We start from the raw sequence: 16,476 nt of genomic DNA on the forward strand, positions 1-16,476 counted from the left end.
CATCAAAGCAAAGACATTATACAGGTTTGGAAAAATCGAAGGTGAGTTGGTGACAGAATTTTTATTTTTGGGTGAACTATCCATTTTTAAAATGAAATAGTGAAGGCCAAAGTGATTACAAATGTATGAATATGCACATGTTTTCCTAAGAAGCAAAACCTAAAACTTAAATGTAAACAAATTATCCATTTAAATGTACAACAGTTGTAACGTTAACGTTTATCATAATCTTACAAAACACATTTATTGGTTAAATACCACAAACCACAGGGGTCGCTGTTGAGCTACAGTTGGACTACAAGAACCAAACGCTTTACCGTCAATTCAGAAGGTCTGGCTCCACGACACGAAGATATTACCAGAATACTTAGTAAAACGGAACAGGAACATATATTATAATACGTAATGTGCAATTTTCGTGTAATAGGACAAGAAAACGCTATGACAATAACACGAACTTTGTTTACGTAAATTCATACGATGTTTATTGTTTTCACGAGTTCGCACTTACATTTAATGACGTTAGATGTGAAAACAAACACATATTTGGCGTGCTGTCCGGGTGAAGGACTCCGAGCTCTGAATGTGGACCCGGACCCTAAATCCTTCCCCTCGACTGTGAGAAAAACCGAGGAGATGGAGTTGCGAAAGGTGCTAAAGCTGCGCGCTGATTGGATGGATTAGATGATCATGCCCCTCCAGAACTTTTTTAAATAAACTTTATTTATTTAATACAACGCACAGTTTGTATCTCTGTTTCGTATCATCCCGTGCTGTGAAAACTTAAATGTTTTTTTGTACGTTTCACGTTTTACATTTGCAGATCCGCGCAAATTACTGAAATTTCGGCCGTTGCATGTCGATGTCCAATTTAGATCCGAGCATCGAAAGCAGCATCGATCAGTACCGCAGCCATAATCATCCATAAGGACTGAATACTGCGAAAGAAGAAAATATTTTGTAAAGAAACCAGTGATTTTCAATGGAACCGCAGGCATTCCGTTCTTCTTCCCCGTCTACAGACTGTCGGACCTCGATGGATGCTGAGATTCGGGTGGTCCTTGCCCTGACTCACCTAACTTAGGCCTTTACGGGACCGTGCTCCGATCTCTTCTATCATCGTAGCCTTCAGCGGACTGGTCCGTCTGGCCGAGGCCACGGAATTGAATGAGTGCGATAAACCGTGCATGAACCGTAAGTGCAACAAAGCCAGTGGCTAGTGTGTGTGTGTGAGCCGGGATGGGTCGGGGACCAGTGACTGCGGCGGCCGCTTCAGGTGAGACAGAGACGGCGCCTATCGCAGCTGATGGTCGTGACATTGATATTATTGTGTGTGTGATGCGGAAAGATCATTAATCTTTAAGAGAGGTTGACACAATTTAACAGGTTTTGTTAGTGAAGTTTTGCTTTTTTAAATATAATCAGTGATAGATATATTCAAATTTATTATTTTACAAATAGACTGTTTCGGTTCTTTAAATAACAAACGTGACGGAAAATTGGTAATGTTTTGGAAAAAACATGATTTCTCCTAGAATGAGCTTTAAAATCACATATGGAAGTCACATATGGATATTTTCTAACACAACTGTCTTCTGTTAACATAAAAGCCCTCTGGCTACTTCTCAGATGGACCAGGAAATTTAAAATACAAGACCAAGTGCAGCTGGCTCATTGAGGGACAGCGAGTATTGCTTTATAATGTCATATAACGAGACTTTAATAATAAATAATAACAAGACAAAACCCCACAAGGGGGTTTAACAACATAATATAAAGGGACACAGCAACAACAGCTAACTACACCTAAACAAGACTAAAGTTAAACACCAGACCAGACCAGACCAGACCAGACCAGACCAGACCAGACCAGACCAGACCAGACCAGAGGAACTCACCCACATGACACAAGATACAGAAAAATAAACCAGCACAAGACAAGAGACACAAGGTCAATATATAGGGAACCAAATCAAGAGGGGACAGGTGCAGGGGATAAACTAATTAAAACTAACTAGTAAACAGGAGGGCAGAAACAATGACAAGACCAGAGAGAGAGTATGGCAACCAATAGGTGCCAAAATAGTCTCTCTCCAACATAAATCAAGGGATCCTGTCTGATTCCACCTCAAGAATCATGACAATTATCTGACTCAAAAAAAAGGAAAACCTTGTTGAATTATATTATTTGTATTTTGGTTATTACGTGGACAGCAATTGTGAAATTTGGACATATGTTTGATTTCCCTGCTTTACTGTAATCTTTATTTACTCATCCGATTCTCATGTCACTAATGCCACAAACTCGCCAGTCTTGGTCACTGCAAGAGGTCACTTGACCGGTAGTGCCTTAGATCAATGGCCGTCCCATTGCCAACTCATTGCGCTAACTTACCTTTTTTGTCACCTTAGACTATTAATACTTAATTATAAGCAACAATTATTTCTAACCAGAGGTCATGACCACTCCACACAGAGATATATAGACCAATCTTACTTCCTCTAATGGCAGCTTTATATAATCATTCCATAGTTTCCTATGTACACTTTACTATATAATAATACTATTAATTAGAGTCTGAGGCTTATCCTACACTCTTAAACGTGCTGGCTTCTCATACTTAACATGGTCAACTAATTAAAAAACAAGTTGGACGTATGACATAGTATTTATTTTCTTGATACACTCCCTCCCACCAAATTGTTTCGGAAAGGTTTTTCTAATTCTGGGTCCCTGTGTGGTCAAAGGGATCCTATTCTTTTATTGGCCAAAAGCAAGGCGACGGTGAAAGAAACATACTGCTGTAATATTAATATGAGGTTGGCAGAAACTGAGCATGTTACCCGATCCATAATCCCTAGTGCTCTGTGTCCAAAGGCGCACAAAAGCACTATGGGGTTAATCTAAGTAAGAATCCCCCTGAACATTTTGCCAGCTTCCCCAAATACCCAGACCAGAATACCCTTCCTCCACACAACAACAATTGACATTGTAAAGGACTCTGTCCTGGATCTGATCAGGCCACAAATGGATATTAACAGACACGCCCTCAACAGTGAGCAGAATATCTTTAAACCCTCAAACCTATGTTATAATCTGCTCTACTGCTGTGGAAATGAGACCATTGTGCCAATCGCCCTGAGACATTTCAAATGATACCAGATATGCATATGATATGAAGATTCTGTGTTCTAATAAGATATGGTATTTGTCAAATCCAGTTCATGGGTGAGCTTTGACGTGCTCTGAGTTGACTTGTAGAGAAATAGGAGAGGGGGAGAAGAGAACAGATGTGAAGGTGTGTGTTTAGAATCATCGTTCATTGTGGTACTCTATGCTGTCTAAGATGGAGGTGCAAAAACTCTATGGGGAGTTCATTGTATTGGGTGAAGCTCTGTGTTTCTCAAGATGTGGTGCCCTTTTGGTGTGGACACCTTGGCACCGGCCTTACAGTTCCATGTTTTTCTCTTTTCTGTTCTGTGGTTTGATTGTTCCTGAGAGCAACAGCAATGAGACCGTCCCAGAGGTGGTGGCACTGTCTGGCTTTGACTTTTTGCTCTTCTTAAGTGATGCTGCGTATGATCTCACTGGCTTCAACATCTCCTACAGGTATTTTGAACAGTATGGATGTTTCCTGTGCAGTTTGAACATGTGTAACAATAACTGCTCTGATCGTGGTTAGTGTTGTGTGGGGAACTCCAGCGAGACGGTTCAGTGTGTGTGTGAGGACGGATGGAAGGGGGAGGCCTGTTATGTGCCCTACTGCCCTTCAAACTGTGTCTTCCCAATGCGAGGACAGTGTCAAAACAGCACCAAACGCTGCCTGTGCAAACCAGGATGTCAAGGTAGGTTGTGCGTTTAGGTGTGGGACTGCAGGGGATGAAAATGTATTTATAAAAACCATAAGGGATATTTAACTTAAGTCCTGCCAGATATTGAAGAAAACTTTATGTTCCCTTTCCGTCTGTCTCTCGAAGCTGTGTCGAACCATGAGGTTGGCGAATAAAATTTTCATGCTGACTCTGCCCCTGGATATCTGGGTATAAAAGTGAGACGGCGTGCTGCATTCATTGACTTTTTGTTCTTAGGAGCCTTCAATTTATGATTGACTTCAGAACTAGCGTTTTCTACTACACTTCTGCTGAATCCTACGATTCATGGTGCAGCGGACTGTCCCCTCCCGCAGTGACTTCCCCTGGGCATCCCGCCAGTTCCAGAAGTTTTTTTACAAAAGAGCAAATTTCTCCAGCGTGGCATGTCCTGCTGTTCTCGTAGGTGTAAAACAATCAACGAGGAGGGGGACGAACACGATGTCTGCCTCAAGTGTTTGGGTTTCCAGCATGCTGAGGAAGCCTTTGTGGACACGTCCTGACGATTCAGACGTTGCGTCAAGGGTGGCTGTGTTCCCTTGGGACCCAGCCATAACCTAGTCTGCTACCCTTTCGTAGACAGCAGTGGCTACGGCCTGGCGTCAGCTACAGCGAGCAGCAAGGGTGAAATGAGAATTACTGAAATTACCAAAGCATGTGGGTTATCAGCACCTCCGGAGCGCCCTGCCTAATCGAAGCTTGCTGGTTGGGTGATCTGGGACGGTCCCAACAGCCCACTTTCTCATGGAAAGAGTTTCCTGTCTCTGGGTATTTATCATAGCCGACGGTGTTCGGCATCTTGAGGTTGCGTCACTTCGATATGTACATCTTCCAATGTAGAGGATAACAGCAAGGGATTTGCACTGCCAGCCGTAGAACCACCCCCCGGGGGTTGATGAAGCAGGTTGTGCACTTAGTCTCGGTCCTTGGGTGCCTGACAAGAGCTTCCCAAAGACAAAAAATTGCTCAAAGACAAAAAATTTGAATACACGTGCTCTGTGAGGGGCATCGACCAATCATAACAGCCTGAGAAGCGAAAGCTCGCTGATATGGTATGGATGGTACATCTTAACACACACACACTCATTTAAAACCTTTTAAATAGTATCCAGTCATGTGAAACATGTAGTTTGTGTTGCCTTGACATTTTACAGTCTATGTAAATATGACTAAATGCTGTAAGTGTGAAAAAAAATGTAAGTTTAATGGGGTAGAAACGTGACAGGTAGGAAAAACAGATCCTTGTCCCAAAATTACCTCCAATTCCCTTTAAATATTATCCTGTTATGTGTAAAATGTAGTGTGTGTGGCCTTGCCAATTTTGAATGTCCCTGAAAAAAGGGATAAATGCTTGATGAGGCAATCAGTGTTGCTTGTCTGCAGGCATCAAAATAAAAGTTTTTGACTATATGTGCACCTATGACAACTAAGCATGTTGTGGTCAAGTGAGGTTCCCCTGTGTTCAATGAGAAAGAAAAAAGGGGACCGGGCCTTCCATCCCCCAATGGCGAACCCAAAGCACTGCCCATTGTACAGACCCGCTTGAAAGGGACGCCAATCATGGGTAAAATATGCCAATATTAGCAGGGGGAACGGTATCTCAAAGCTGAGAATTGTCCTGTCACATACTGTTCCAGCTGTGTTCCATGAGATAGAATGTTGTCTCACAATTGCTCTGCTTACTTTCAAAACCAATACAAGTAGGTTCTTCTCATTTCATTTAATCTTTCAAAGAAGGAAAACGTATATCGACTAAGAACGATGCTGTCAGATGAGGTTTCCCCTGTGTAAATGAGAAAAATAAAGATGGGGGGCCGAGACTTCAAACCACCAACCTGCCTATCTCAAGCCTGAAGTCTACTCACTACAGCAGTTGGCCCATTTATCCTCCTCCAAGAAAAATTATTCTGTCACCTGTAACATTTAATGTGTGTGGCCATACAATTTTAGGATGTCTATGTACAGTGTTGCAGGTGCTTAATTTGTAAATTCTGAGGTGTTGGAACAAGGGGTGTTGCAGATCCGGCAAGTTAGTGGGGTGTGGAGCAGTAACTTAATGGGCTATTTTTGTGGGGTTTTCTATCCTACTATTTATGTTTTAAAAGTGCACATAAGAAAGTCTGAATAGAAACAGATATGCAAAAAATATCTCGGAATTACCAAAGACATTGAACGTGCTAGACGCAGATATTATGTTGAGTTTATCTTAGTTCAAATGCGCGTTAAAAGGGTGCCGCAATGATGTGTCATGCATTCTGACTTCTTTGCAATGTTAAACGTGCTGTCTTCTAATGCTTTGGAGAAGGAGCATGTGCAGACGTCACTTTCACTTGTGTGCAGGAGAGAGAGAGCATATGTTCTCGAAGTTCAGGTGTTTGTTTGTTCCCTGTTCACTGTTTGGGTGATGAATGTTATATAAACGGTGGAGATAATGCTGGATTTGGAGATCGTTTGAATCATATATATGGAGCCCTCTTAACGATGCCCTATGATGAGATAAAACGTTTATTTAAATTGTGATAAGAGTATCAATTCCTCACTATAGCTGGCCATCAATGACATACGATTGACTGCGCTGCTCAAAGCTGCAAAGCGCGCTGCAATTAGAAACCAGGGCACCGTATTCATGAAAAATCTTAGCGCAAAGAGTTGCTCCCAGAAAATTCTTAGAAATATGGGCGTTTCCCCTTAAAGAAAAGATCCTAATAATGAAAAAAGTATTTTATGAAGCATATAGACTGGAAATCCGGTTGTTTTGTTAAAAGACCGACAGCGGTGAACAAGAGAATTGAAATATGTGAAATATAAAGCGTTTTTTTTTTATTAGAAACATGAACATCCATTGTTAAACACCCAAAAAAACATAATAAAAGTCTCAAAAACTTGTGTGAACTCTGTGAACGGGAGCCTGTGTGAATGACCAAGTGAGCAAGCTAGACATAAACCTTTCAATACTGGCTATTTAACAGAATGATATCTGGTCTATTTAACCAAACATATGCTATCTCTCCAGCAAATCACAGTGTAAAGCAGTGTCGTATACCCTGAGAACTCCTCTCGTCCTCTCGAGTGCACTAGCGGGATCTCGGAGTGTATGTGGTGCAATAACATGAGGCAATGCGTGGACTCAAACGCCTATGTGGCGTCTTTCCCCTACGGCCAGTGCATGGAGTGGCACACCATGAACAGCTGTCCATGTACGTCCATCTCTCATTGTGTGCCTCTGATGTTTATCACTTTATAAATTAGCATGTCTTCTGTTTACTGTCTTGTAATTCACTGAGACCATCATTTCACACTCTTTTCCCAACTGACATATAATCAATTTAAAAGAAAATAATAAACAGAGCTGTAGAACACCAGGGCCCTCTCCACCGTGGCGTACCGAGTTTCTGCTGGGGTAAGCTTACGGCTAATGTACACCACGGGATGTTCCGTTCCGTTTCTGTTCTGGGACAGTATGGCCCCCAGTCCAGTGTCTGATGCGTCTGTCTGGAGGGTGAAAGGGCAGCCAAAGTCTGGAGTGTGTAGGACCGGGGATTATGTCAGTGCTTCCTTCAGGGTCTGGAATGCTCGTTCAGTCTCAGGGTTCCACTTTACGTTTACGTCACACCCGCGTTGGTTCATTGTGTATGTTTGTTCACCCTATTGCCTTGTCCGTGTCTTCTGAAAAAGACTGTGTTCTTGAATTATTTTTGGATTTTCACCTAGTTTGCTTTGTCCCCCTTGTGGGAAGTTTTTCTTTGTTTGTGTATTTAAATTCTCTGTTTTGCCCCATTGTGGGTTTTTGTTTTATTAATGAAAGTCTCTTTGTTACCCCATGTCTGCCTGCGCTTGGGTTCTGTCCTATTTCATGACATAGATTACCAGTTTACCTTCAGTCTGTCTCAGGAGGAGGACAGCTACTACACCGCCATCAACTTTGTGTCGACTCCTGATGAGGTGTGGTCATGCTGAATTTTCTATACTCTTACAGGGGTCTGAGTCTGGGGAACACTAAACATGTTTTCCTTGCAAGAAGGTCCGTAAATGAGCTAAAAAAATAGTTCACATCAATATTTAATATGTTATATAATATCTGTGTATTAGGCTATATCTGTATTTGTCTTTCGGATTGTCTTCGCAGATAAATCAAGACTTGGTCATGTTCATCTAAACCCATTAATCTGAACATCACATGGGCAACCAGCTTTGTGGGTATGATGTCCATGTTAAAGCAGTTCACCCAAAAATGAAACTCATTTACTTGACCATAGTACTTTTACTCCTACTATGTAAAGTCAATGGGTCAATCTTGGTTTCCTTAGCCCCTTGAAAAATGTCCATCTTACAAGTGAAAAATGTAACATGAAGTACTTCTTTAACATAGCTGTTTCTCTTTGTTTTTCAGATTGCTTTCACACAGCCAAGAATCCTCATGGGTCTGATTTAATCAGATGATGGTCAGGTGATCATCGGTATGAATGACTATCATGTTATGACACAATAATAACATTGTAATTGTAGTTACAATGTTTTGCTAGCACTGCATTAAAGTGCAGCTGTTTGATGTCAAAAGAACGGTCGGCAGTACAATTCTGCAGCAAGGTTTTTCTTCATGCACAGTTCCTTATCACAGTGACATAGAGCAGGTGACCTGACAAGTGACACACTTATCGCGTACAGTAGAGTTCTCCTGATCTTAAGCACACTATGGAGGTGGAGCTACCTTTAATCTATTAAACATAAGCAGCCTTGTGTTCTGGAGATATGATTCTGGCATGGTTTGTTGAGTATTTTTCTAGTATGAGAACAACAAAAAAATTAATTGATCTCTTCCTTTCTAATTCCTGTTCTGTCTGTGCAGCTGTATCCTGTCCTTGATTCTGGTGGTGGCAATCGTGGAGAAGATAAAAAAGAGCTGCAGGTACTGTGCATGGAAAAGAGAATCAGTGCTGAAGCATCTTACCTTTAGCTAGCAATCCATTATGATTATAAATCCTCATCATATCAAACCATCAGTATCTTAAAGTTGCCAATCAAGATGGATTATATCATTTTAATTCCAAGTCGTAATTTACAGACTAAATGGATAGATTTGAAACGTTATGCAAAAACTAATGTGGAAAATAAAACTACTGTACAATTCAAACAAGTCAAAAACATTACACAATCTAATTTTTTAAAGATCTAACAAGATACATGGTTCAGCTGAACCTTCTGTATGTGAATTAATAAAAGTTGAATAGATCTATCAAACAGTAAAAGCACAAGATATAAAAAAAACATTAAGGGGCAGTTTCCCGGACAGGTATTATTTTAGATTAGGACTAGTCTTTAGTTAAATTAGTATAAAAAGTTGTTTTTAAAAACATACTTTACAAAAAACCTCACTGGTGTGCATTTTACGACAAAACAATGACACTCATATAATTAGTTAGTTAGTCTGGGACTAGGCTTAAATCCTGTCCGGGAAACATTTGATATGTTGTCGCAGGTCACATGTTGGTAACCTGCAGTGCAGTTTGAGTCGAAAGTGATCCTAAAATTGTTTTTTATTCAATGTATGTCATTGTTTTATTGTGTGTGTACTTTCTATTCTATTGTGTAATAGTTTTGACAAACTGTACTGTGTGTGACCCCCTGTGTAAAATGTGTGCTCTCTTAATAAAGATGAGAATTAACTGAGCAGTACTCCTGTCTTTTATTTGGTTTACTTAATGCCATGAGGGGTGCACATGATTGCATATGAAAACTTTTGCAAATTACTTTTAGGTCTGTGTGTCACATACATTGTAAAAAAATGCTGTTAAAATACGGAGAATTTTGAACAGTAATTTCCTGTTTTTCATAAATGTAGAAGAATACTGTAAATGAAATTGCATTTGACGAGCAAATTAGTAACAGCAAGCAACCGTTCCGTTTTACAGAATACTACAGTATTTTTTGCTCAGTCAGTAACGTGAGCAGAGCAGAGAATTGATGAATGCTCTGCATGCGACAGCATTAGGAGAGACAATTTTGTGAAAAAGTGCCATTTTATGTGCTGTAGAATAAAATGTAAGACTTGATAGTGTTAACGGCTCAGTTGTCTTCAAGATGTAGAAGAGATTCTGTTTGTATTTCTGATTTTCGTGGTTACCATCTTTCAGAAGAGTTTTGCTTATGTTAATATTGTGTAATGCCAGTACTGAGACAACTCTCAGCTTACTTGTACATCATATCTGTTGTAAACAATAATTAATGATGAACTGAAGTTAAACAAGATCAAGAAGTTAGCTCCAATGCTCAAATTAGTTATTCTTCTTGATTTTTTAAAGTTTATCATGTGACATGCTTAAATAATTTAGATAAAAAGTACGAACACCAGGATAACAGTATAATTCAAACCAAAATCCTTACAGTATTGTACTGTGCAGCTTATATTTCTACGGCACATAACTGTAATGGTTTTCACAATAATAAACTGTCATTGTAGATTACAGCAGGTCTGTGTGCAGGCAAATCCAGCTGCCAGTAGTTTACTGTAAATTAACAAATTCATTTAATTAAATTAATTTTTTTAACAGTGTATATGGTGTTCACAAGCTTGAGCTATTTTAAGGTACAGTACAGTCCATGAAGTCTTTAAAATAATCAAATTGAATCAGGTTTCTGGATATATTTCAGATTTGATTCTTTGCCATGTTATAGAAAATCAATGGGTACAGCAAAATAAAAAACTGCTAGATTAAATTATTAACTAAATAAAATCAATGATGCAGCACTTATCTGACAAAAGTAATTATTTTAAAAGATATAAGATGTGCAAAAAAGTAAAGAAACCAAAATAAATCTCACTGATTAACTCTAGATGCTTGAGTTCAAATTACATTTCATATAAACATATAAAGAAAAATGCTAAACTATTTTATGTCTGCTACAGGTTGCATAACAGGTAGGATCCAGCTGTTGTTGACTTCATGACAGTCATTCATCTTATATTTCAGTCAAACATGGATCTTAAGGCTCTGAATAACACAGAGTTAACATTCACCATATCTACATTTGCAGTCATAAAGGTTCCATCATTTGTATATGCGTATTGTGCCCGCCACCTCTGTGGCCTTTGTGTGCTTCCCGCACGGCCCAAACAAGCACCCAGGTGAACAGTGGCTTTCGTTCCTGTTATAATGAGTATAAACCATGCCGCAAATATAAACACATACAAAGGAATCTTCCCATACGCATTTACCAAAGCTTGTGGGACAATATATGGAATAATAACACGGCCATCTAATTCCATGCCTACACTTTGTAGGGCCTGAAACTCTCTCCACGCTTCTTCTTCAGGAACCACAGGCCTCAGAAGGATCATTGGGATGTCGGGACGTGAATCTCGCATGCAATTCCAGCGATTGGGCAAAGGGTTTGGCTCAAATTGAACTCTATTATTATTTCTATTTTGGAAAACTCTATCCCTCAATCTAATGGTCCCTTGAGCAATTGAATACACAGCATTGCTGTCAATACTGCAGTTCCACGGAGTGTACAGAATGGTTTCAATGATAGGTGAGGGAGCAAGGCACCTAGCTGGCATAAACTGATCAGTGATTTCGCCATGAGCCACAATCACAATGTCTACGTGACTTCCTTGATGCTCCTGCAAATCTTTAAGAAGGCCAATCAAATTCACATTAAAAAAACGAATGAGGTTCAGAAATTCAGTCTGATGATTGGGCTGCTGAAGCCAGGAGACCACCGTGCTGTCAGTGCATGTTACTATGATGTAATTCATGAGGATTTGCTCATCCTCATTCATGGCAAGGGAATATCCCCCCAAATCCTTGACAAGCTTCTCCACTCGTAGCAATTTCTGGATGATCTCACTGAAATGAGACATTTTGGATTGTGAGAATACAAATGTTAAACTATACAGCTGCAGGTAAAAATTAAGACCAATCCAAATTGTCATTTAATCATAATTTCTATATGTAATGTGGCCATTCTAGTCTAGTGTTGTTGAATTTCAGTAAAATCAAACATCAGGAGTGACATAAAGACATCCAACAGCAATGTTAAAGACTGACAGCATGACAAGACTCATGAAAACTGTAATAAAAAGGAAATCACATAATTAAAAAAAACTTTTCCTAAATACATGAATAAATATTACTGTTGTATTACTAAAAAATGAATCTGAACCTGAAAAATGCACAGCATCGTTTCTGTTATTTTGACCTATTCTTTTCATTTTCTCTGAATAAACGCATATAGAAACAATATTTTTGGTTTGAAATTTGCTAGAAATATTGTTAGATGTTCACATTATAAAAATATATAATTTGACCTAAATCCATACCTATAAATAGTACATTTAGAAAAACTGAAAATGGTCTCTGAAATGGTTTCTTAATTTTTCTGCGGCTGTATAATATACATACATATTTTTTTATATTGTTTATCTCATCACTTTTGCCGACACCATTTGACATTTAACTTTGGTATGTAATTACGAAATAAAAAATCATACTGCATTGCATTCAGCTGGTCCTTCAGCTTCCTCACGGCGCTCAGTATTTCCCTTGCTGAATCCCGTAGGAACTGGCTTGCTTCTGTGACCTGATTGCCCTTCACCAGTTCTTCACTACTCACAATCAAGTCATACACAGACACACCTAAACCAACCAGCACCTAGAAAGACAAAAAACAAAGAACACACAATATTATGCATTAGTCACAAAATCGACATTATAAATGTTAACATGTTTTAGAAGTGTTGCCATATTTAATGCAGTTCTCTTGAAAGGTCACTAATTTTAGTGTCACAATTATAATTTCCACCCTCTTAAAAAGTAAAAAGGTAATACCCTTGATCCTGTTTTAACAGCAGTTCTCATACCAATGGATCCAATGTCCTTCACCATTTCTTTGGCTGATACTTTTGAAACCTCCATTATTCCGCTCTTGCCTAGTTTGACAACAAGGCCAACAGCTTTGGAAATTAAGCGATGAGCATCAGCAGAATTCAATCCACCTTCCTGACGAAAGAACGTGGCGCTGTTGAAGCTTCTGAGCATGTCCAGAGAAACCGGAATCTTATTTCGTCTAGCCAGAGCCCCCATAAGAAGAGTGACCACCTCACATTCCACAGTATCAGAGGTGGAACCTCCAGAGGCATGAGCCCAAAGCTGCATCCCTCCACACCTCTCCCTCAAACCTTGCAGAAGCTCCTGAATGTTCTTCCCAATCTTCTGATCTTCTATGATTAAAGCAGTAGCTGTATTCATGGTACTTATGGATATGCCTGTCTCTACCAATGTGGACGTGAGGCTGACAACACTGCCCGCTGTAGCGGCGGCGGCGGCCAGTAGAGGGGCAGCAAGACCTGCTGTGAAGACTGTGGCAAGCGCTGTCCCAAATATTGAAATGACAGATCCGACAACTTGAGAGATGTTGGTGCCCTTGTGCAGATTTTCCAGTTCTTGCGCCAGAGCTGACAGCTTATCAGCACACTCCATTCGCTTTTTCAACCACAAGAAAAGTAACTCGCACAACTTATCTGCATCCTCCATGATTGTAGCTGGAACTGTGAAAAGAGAAATCACAGATCTTTGTTATGCCAAGGAGCCACAAATAAGATGATCCTTTGAGAGGGATACCCACATTCCCCTGGAAGTTTAAAAACCTCTGACAAACTTTGATATTTGCTTGATCTAAACTAAAATAGTTATGAACAGACATTTTTAAAAGGTTACACAGACTTTACAGTCAGATAGATCTTATCTGTTTAACTGCTAAATATCTCTGAAGAAGAAATTTTAATGTGATAAGACAAAAGCAAAGTAAGTAAAGTCCAGTCTAAATAAGTATTTCAAACACTCACAATTTGGTCGTAAGACTCCTTTGTGATGTGTTGATGCTCAAAGTCTAAAAAAACTCAATTAAAACCTAGGTAGGCAGTTTTTGTAAGCTATTTAATTTCTTTTAATTGGTTACTTTTCTTTTTATAACAAACTTTTAAATGCAATAAATAACCAACAAATACAATACTAAGTACAATAGCTAAGGTTTCAATCAAATGTGAATTCAGCTTCTGGGCTTCAGGCGTCGGATGGTCTGCAGAATCTGAGGTGGCTGTCGGTTCTTCTGTCACTTATGTAGTGTCCAAGATCTAACTTAACCCAACCCTTGAGCCTTTCCTCGTGCCTGAATAAGTTCATCATTCAAAAGCACATATAGCTACCCTGTTAAACTCCTCCTTCCACGGCAAGCCACATCCACTTGAATAATATGATTACTATGCATATTGCCCAATGCCGTACAAGTCATTACTAAAAAATAAATTAATAACAATCTTCCTACCAGTCCATTATATTTGAAAGACGGGTTAAGAAATAAGCAAAAATAACAGACAAGTAACAAAGTAATTGCACTTTCTTGACATTATATAACAATATCCTGCATATGCATGTCTTGTGCAGGAACATAGTAACAAAACTCAAATGTACTTAATGAATGAATGAATGAATATCTTTATTGTCATTGTACGAATACGAATGAAATTGAAGAAAATCAAACCCTTAAGGTGAGGAAAATAAATAAATAATAATAACAATAATAATTCACAATTACATTCACATTTATACCGGTCATTAAATGTTCCCATCTTATAGCACATAGTGTACTGTAGATAATAACTAAATATTTAAATATTTGTATTGTACAGTGCAGTTATGTCTCTGGGGTAGAAACAGTTTTTAAGTCTATTGGTCCGAGTTTTCATTCATCTGTAACGTCTGCCTGAGGGCAGCAGTTCAAAGTGAGTGTGTCCTGGATGAGATGGATCTCTGAGAATATTATTTGCTTTGCTGAGACAGTGGGAACTATACAGATCTTCCAGGGAGGGGAGGGGTCATCCGATAATCTTTTGGGACGTGTAACCGTATATCAAAAGGTCACATACGGGGTTCACAAGTTTGAAACTGGAACTGAAGTGTCTAAAGTGAGTCTTTTATGATCTTTTTAATGACTTTATTGCGCAATTGGCCACAATAAAAATGAAGTAAAATCTGCTGTGTTGGCCAATGTGCCTTTTTCTGATGAAGTGGAAAAATGTGTTCCTGTTTCATTTTTACACATTATTAATTTATTAGGTGGAAAATTATAGAATGCCAGACAACTCAAATAATTGGCAGGAATTATGAAACAAGTGCTCAAAGTGAAAAGTGGTTTGAGCATTTCCTGTTCATGTGTGTTTTGATCTTCAATTGTAACATTGCTTTCAAACAAATGGCAAATTTACTGATAAAAGTTGACACATTTTTGTATTTTTATTGTATTATCTAATAAATAAAGTATATTTATGTTCATTAAGTTCATGACGGACCAAGAAGTAAGGGTAGGCCTACTTGTAATTCCACAAATGAATTTAAGGGGCATATGGCACGAATAAGTGTTTTTCTGTGTCTTTAATGTGATATAATTTGCCCATCCATTTTAGACAGCGAAAAATGGCAAAATTTACAGTGTCGGAACAAAAGATTCAATCTAAAAATCAATGCTCACACATGCCTGCCTGAAACACCTCGTGTAACCACAACCCCACAAATCTATGTCAGTTTGTGGTATGATTTGACTTTGACAGCCCAAATGTATATGCTAGTTAGGTGGGCGTACCTGTGTGTGCAATTGCTTTGGAACCTGATGTTCCAAATATGGTAAGAGGAATTACATTTCCGTCACAGGCTTGCAGTCTTCGACCAATCACTACGCACTGGTTAACTGGCCAATCATAAAACACCTCGCTCTTCAGAGCGATGAGCTTTGTAAAAAATCTGTGTGTTTCAGAGAGGCGGGGCAAAGAGGAGATACAAATATGCACAGGTATGTGGAAAATACAGCGTTTTTTAACCTTAAATTGTGTTTACACCTTGCATTATCCATCTAAAACAAATGAAAATACTTGTCTTAGACATGTCATATGACCCCTTTAAATAAATGAGGAATGATTTCCAATGTTATAATTATATTAAAGTCTGAGGTATTTACAGGAAACACTCTTGTATACCTGATCATGTTAGACTCATGGGTGGGGTTATCACTTTAAACTTTGTAAACTGTAAGTTTATCACTCTTAAATTATCTGGGGGACAAATTGAGCTGCTATTGTGATACATAAAACGATTCAGTTTACAGCTTTATTGCATCGATGTGAGACGTGAAAAGAATATATATTGTTGTTTCTGGGAATTTATATAATATTCCTGTTCTCTAAGTTAACATAAAGGCCCATACACTCTTAAAAATAAACACCTCCTCCTGGGAGTTTAAAATCTCTGGTATGACCAGTGCAATAAAATAAGAGTTCAATTTAAAAAGCACTTATTAAGCAAGATTTTCAAAATGCTGTTCAACTATATTGAGACAAAAATAATTAGCAAAATCAGTAACAATCTTATCTTGAAAAGGGAAAACAGTTAAAGATACAGAGCATGAAACAACTTAGTTTTTAACCTACTACAATAAAAAGTTGATGAAAATGTAAAATCAAATGTTACAAAGAGAAATTAGAATCAGATATGAAATGATATGAAAAAGCAGCTGAAATCTTACAGGCAAGCTGACCCTAAACCTGAACGTGTCAGC

General features: G+C 38.8%; 1 protein-coding gene and 1 long non-coding RNA gene across 2 annotated transcripts; one reads left to right on the plus strand and one right to left on the minus strand.

Moving 5' to 3' along the window:
- Positions 1-6,504: 6,504 nt before the first annotated feature.
- On the plus strand, positions 6,505-9,543 carry LOC130431906 (uncharacterized). Its single transcript, XR_008908363.1, has 4 exons — positions 6,505-7,891; positions 7,997-8,067; positions 8,261-8,327; positions 8,717-9,543. It is a non-coding gene; the product is annotated as an uncharacterized LOC130431906 (long non-coding RNA).
- Positions 9,544-10,439: 896 nt separating this feature from the next.
- LOC130432045 (uncharacterized) lies at positions 10,440-14,018 on the minus strand. The gene is made up of 4 exons (XM_056761272.1): positions 13,715-14,018; positions 12,699-13,417; positions 12,362-12,522; positions 10,440-11,717 (listed from the first exon to the last, which is right to left on the minus strand). Exons 2-4 carry the CDS (start codon positions 13,401-13,403, stop codon positions 10,835-10,837), a joined length of 1,749 nt encoding a protein of 582 aa, XP_056617250.1. The 5' UTR covers positions 13,404-13,417; positions 13,715-14,018; the 3' UTR covers positions 10,440-10,834.
- Between the last annotated feature and the right edge of the window lie 2,458 nt (positions 14,019-16,476).

Source organism: Triplophysa dalaica, chromosome 11, assembly GCF_015846415.1.
Source record: "Triplophysa dalaica isolate WHDGS20190420 chromosome 11, ASM1584641v1, whole genome shotgun sequence".
NCBI classification, from domain to species: Eukaryota; Metazoa; Chordata; class Actinopteri; order Cypriniformes; family Nemacheilidae; genus Triplophysa; species Triplophysa dalaica.